Below are 5,331 nucleotides of genomic sequence, written 5' to 3' on the forward strand. Positions count from 1 at the left end.
TTTAATCAGTCTCTTGCATGCCAGTAATTGGACCGAGTGCACCATTACGTGGGATCCAATTTTGATTCCATGCATTAGTCTGTTCTCCCGTTCCATTCCGTTTGTTTAACCCTTGCTTGGATATGTCCTTACCATCCATGACAGCTCGCCAAATATTTGAAGGGCGCGCTCCCAACTGAGCATTTAAAAATTTTCCATCAGGAAAATAAGACCTCAGCTCCCTCGCACTTCCTTTAGAATGCGCCGAGCCTGTCGAGCTAACATAGCCAAATTGAAAAGTTCAATATCTCTGGGCCCCAAACCTCCCAAATATTCTGGCTGAGTCATCTCCTTCCAAGAGACCCCAACAAGGTTTACACTTGTCTTCCTTGCTACCCCACCAGAAATTACGTAGCACCATTGATGTGATGACAAAGGCCTCGCGGCAAGCGAAAACATGACATGGGGTATGTCGGCACTGCTTGGGCTACCGACTTAATTAGAACCTCCTTACGAGCAACTGAAATTAGAACCTCCTTACCAGCAACTGAAAGCGTTTTCTCATCCATTCCTGCACATGCTTCTATACTCGATCCTTCGAATATTTGAAAGCCCTGTTACTTGAACGTCCAACATCAGACGGCGTACCTAGATATTTTTCATTGAGAGATTTATTGTTGACGTTCAACATATGCCTTTCAGTAAAAAAAAAAAAGGAGCCCGTGAATTTGTTTGAAAATGGGCTACCTGGGCCGCAATTTCATACTGAACAGGATTTGTACCAGCCTGGACGACCACGAGTTCTCCACGACCACGTTGCCCTTCTCTTCCCCACTCGCCACCGCGCACCTTGGATCGATTTCGAGGAGTAAACTACTGAAATGGCGATGGCGGCGGCGAGGAGAGCGCTCCTGGCCCACCTCCGCGTGCCGGCGGTCCACCCTGCGGCGGCGGCAGGGACCATCCCCGCGGCACGGAGGCTCCTGTCGTCGACGACGGAGGAGACGAAGGGGTCGTTCCTCGACAAGGGCGAGGTCGCCGACCGCGTCCTCTCCGTCGTCAAGAACTTCCAGAAGGTTGAACCCTCAAAGGTGAGCGAGATCTATCTCTTCTTGGCGGATGCTTCTGCGGCTGCCCGTACGTTTTGTTAGGTTTGCGGATCCGGATCTGTGCTTGATGGTTTAGGGTTTTGAGCGTGCGTGTCCTAATGTTGGTTTCGTGTAATGGTGTGATTTAGGCTCTCCACGAATAACTGGGCATAAATGTGTAAGTTATTGTAAAGCGTTAGTTCAGGAATCCAATGATCTACTTAAGAAGTACGGAACTCGTGTTGTCCTATACGGCTATGGCTATACCCCTTGTACACAAGGATTTCATCACCATTCTTCTCCATAAGGCTTCCACCGCCAACTCAAAAACAAACTTATATTCAATGTTATAGTTGTCAATGTTTGATTCAGAAACAATGAAATTCCTTTGTTACTGGCTAATTTGGTACTCAGTGACATTGGGTAGTGCACAAAGTTTGCATCAATACATGGTCTACTTAATTTTCATGATATTGGCCCTGTTTCGAACATTTTACCCCGAAGAAGCTACTTATAGAAAAGCAAGCTTTTGGCCAGCTGCCCACACAAGCTGCTTATCAAAGAAGTCCGAGTAGATGTTTGGCAGCCTGACTTGTCTATAGCTTTTCTTAGAAACTGACACACGAGACCCATATGGCAGTGACAGTAACTGATTTCTTGCGAGCACTCGGTGGAAAGGAGGTTCGGCGATGGGAAGCAGGCGGCAAGGAGGTTCCATGGTGGCAGACATGCCAGAGGGGAGATACTCACTGATGGGGGCATGAGAGGGGGAGGAGAGCCACCAGGATGTGGATCTTTGGAGGGGATTTGGCCAGCCTAGTCAATCTTGAAGGGGATCTCAACCGGCGGAGGGAGCATGATGGAGGCCAGCGAAGTACACGAAGGTAGATCAGCGGAGGGTTGTGATGAGGTCGGCAAAGGGCGATGAGGAAGGCGGAGGTTAGTGTGGCAGGGGAGGGCTAGAGGTCTGCCGCTGACTGGCCTGAGGTGGAAGGGAAGCCGCATCCCGTTGCTTGTAGCAACTGGAGGGACGCTGCTCTCTGGCCCAAGGCGAAAGGAGGAGACAGGAGCAGCGTGGTAAGCGAGCATGGGGGCGGAGGAGACGCAGGCACATATGCGGGTCAGCGGGAGGGGGAGGGGGTGGGGGGAGAGAGCTGGGGAAGCCGCTTGCTCCCAGCTTCTTGCTTCTCGGCTCTGCCTGTTCATCTTGTGAAGCGCTTGATGAAAAAGCTAGGAAAAACATAGCATTTAGCAGAGCTGGTGGAGAAGTGGAACCAAACAGGACCATTGTAACCTTAAGCCTCTTCGTTGTACTAGCTGGCAAGCTAGCAATTCGATTTCTCCATCTTTTTGAGATGTCATGTCTTGTCTGCTACCTTGTGAGTTGTGTCTGGCTTTTTTTCCTAGTTCAGTTTGAAATATAAAGCTACCTTCTTTAGCTTTGTTGTCCTATTTTATTTTCAAGAATTCAGAGCTTGTGAACATATTATCACTGTGGCCGAATATGTCACAATTGTGAAACAGTTAAGTGGGGATTGAAAGTTTGAAACAGTGAAATCTGCACTTAGATTTCTGCTAAAGCTTTTGTCTTCCCTATAGGAACTTGAGTTTCTTATTAATAATGCTTGGATTATTTTAATAACATAATCACAAGTGTAGCAATTGTCACTTCCTCCTATGACAACATAAGTCTAGTAGGGCATGGACAAAGACTCCAGTGTTTTTCTCTTTGCCTGCAAGTCTGCAACTATCTACAAAACATATAAAAGGGCGTACCCAGTGCAAAGAGCTCCCGCTCTGTGCGGGGTCTGTGTAAGGGTGTCAGTGGCAAGCCTTACCCTCGCCTGTGCAATGCGAGACCGCGACTTGAACCCAGGACCTTCCGGTCACAGGCGGTAAGACTCTACCGCTTGCACCAGGCCCGCCCTTCAACTATCTATAAAACATATATTATCTTAAATAGAGTTATATGTTGTGAAAGTGTTTTACATGATAACTGTAGTAATATCTTTTCTTTCATTGTTTTAGCATCACATCCAACTTTGTTGTAGTGTCTGTTCCTGCATGTTGTAGTGAACCATTTGATGGGAACGTCCTGATAGATGTACAAGTGCTAGTATGACCTGATATAACTAACCATTTACAATCAAATTAAGGGTGAAAACTTGTCAATATGTTTTGTTTGTATGTTTTTCTTTAATATTTTACCCTCTGTTCTTGTTAAACATTGTCTTAGAATACCCGTTAGAAAAGCAAATAAACAAATAGTAGTATCTTATAGGAGTACATTTAGACAAACCCCCTAGAATTTGTTCCTAGTTCGCACAAATGGAGCTTTAACTTGTTGGTTATCAAAGCTAAAAAATGCTTGACTTGGACAAACCCATATGGACTTATATTTGTGATTGGAGGAAGCAGCTGTTTTTTGTCAATGGTAAATCTGTTCATGTTGTGTTTCATGAAATAAGTACCCTTCTTAAATAATGTTTCTCTGTGCTTTGTTGTTTAAGATCAGTATAACAGTTCTTTAGTTTATGCTCAATGTCTGTCGTAAGATATTTGCCAATCATTCAATCTGTTGTCTTAGTACCTTAGGACTCCTGGTTGTATTTCAAATTTAACTATATGCTGTATGCTAGCTCTGATCCATTTCTGCATTGCTTCAGTAATCAAGTTCTCTAATCTGGGGCTTAACAAAATGGGCACTAGTGTTTGGATTACTTCTGTGTTCCATGGGCATCAGTGTGTAGCATGACTTCTCTAATTTGTACTGCAAACTAGGTCCAATATTAGATATTGAACTTCCGAATGTTCAGGGATTATAAATTCATAGCATTGGGCCATCATCAGTAACCAGTTCTTGTTTCTCCATCAAATCGCAGGTGACACCTACTGCCCATTTCCAGAAGGACCTTGGACTCGATAGCTTGGACACTGTTGAGGTCGTGATGGCGTTTGAGGAAGAATTTTCCTTCGAGATCCCTGACAGTGAAGCAGAGAAGATTGACTCCATCAAGACAGCAGTTGACTTCATCGCTTCGCACCCTCAAGCAAAATAAGAGGATTTGTTTTTTTTTCCTTATTTCAACGTGCGTTTGCATCCAGAACTTGTACGCGACACGGGACCATTTTTCTGTAGCTTACCCCAGTAGATAGGAAGGCATTTCTTTATCTTTCTGAATCTGTGGGAATAAAACGTGTATCAAACGATTTTGTGTTCTCGTGACACCATGCATGTGATGTGTGTGTGAACTGTGGAACACTTCATAACATTGTACACACGGTGCATGGAAACCCTCATTAGTAAACTAATCCACAGATCCATTTGGGCTTTCTTTCTGCTTCATTGTTTAATGTGTAAGTTTGAAAGGGTGAAGTATATTTTTCAATGTCCAAGTTGCACATCAGTTCATTTTTGGGTAATGGACGGTATCCTCTAACTGTTGAAACTGTGCCGTCCACCCTAAACAATGAAATGGGGTAATAGTTAAAACTATGAAATTGGGTAATACATATAGACCTTGAACTGTTGAAACCAAACGACATCATTTGTTTTTGCGAATTAACACAGACGTTCACGACACACGTACACTTACCCAATGTACGCACACAAACTCCTGGCCCTATGAGCACCTCCGTAAGACTGTGTCGGCAGATCTCGAGATTGATGAAGTCATCATAGATATCTAGCTGTCGACGGAGACGTTGCCTATCACTGAAAGCACAGCGCAATCCAGCAAAATGCGAGCGCCCGTGCCAAGTCGAGGACTTGAACCTAGATGGACAAGTTTCACCACAAGGAACCTAACCAACTGAGCTAGGCTCGGTTCGCCCAGACGACATCCTTTAACCGTTGAAAGTAGACAAATTTAATCATTTGGGTGGTTTCAATGTGGTCTTCTATATTTTCTAAAAACGATAAAATATGGAGGTGCTCGTCTTCCACCAGACACTAAGCACCCCAAAAGCAAGCTACAACGGGCGGTATCCGTCGGGCACACCCCAAGGGAGAACCCAAAAGATCCACATTTTTCCCGAGGATCCAATAATGAGAACAAGTTACAATATAGGTCCATTTCGTACATCAGAGTTTCTTAAAAATTACATTATTACATTACCAAATGTCAGAGTGCGGAATGATAAACAGCGGAATTTAAAATAAACATCTAGCGATAAGAACGAGGATCCGTCTGAGCCCACCAGAAGAATCCTCCACACAAAGGTACTTCTCATGCATCACCTGCAACAGGGGTAAATAAACCCT

At 44.6% G+C, this 5,331-nt stretch overlaps 1 protein-coding gene across 1 annotated transcript; it reads left to right on the top strand.

Moving 5' to 3' along the window:
- The first annotated feature begins 771 nt into the window (after positions 1-771).
- LOC136517336 (acyl carrier protein 2, mitochondrial-like) lies at positions 772-4,400 on the top strand. The gene is made up of 2 exons (XM_066510887.1): positions 772-1,070; positions 3,950-4,400. The coding sequence occupies exons 1-2, from the start codon at positions 861-863 to the stop codon at positions 4,124-4,126; spliced, it is 387 nt and encodes a 128-aa protein (XP_066366984.1). The 5' UTR covers positions 772-860; the 3' UTR covers positions 4,127-4,400.
- Positions 4,401-5,331: the final 931 nt, after the last annotated feature.

Source organism: Miscanthus floridulus, chromosome 17, assembly GCF_019320115.1.
Source record: "Miscanthus floridulus cultivar M001 chromosome 17, ASM1932011v1, whole genome shotgun sequence".
NCBI lineage: Eukaryota > Viridiplantae > Streptophyta > Magnoliopsida > Poales > Poaceae > Miscanthus > Miscanthus floridulus.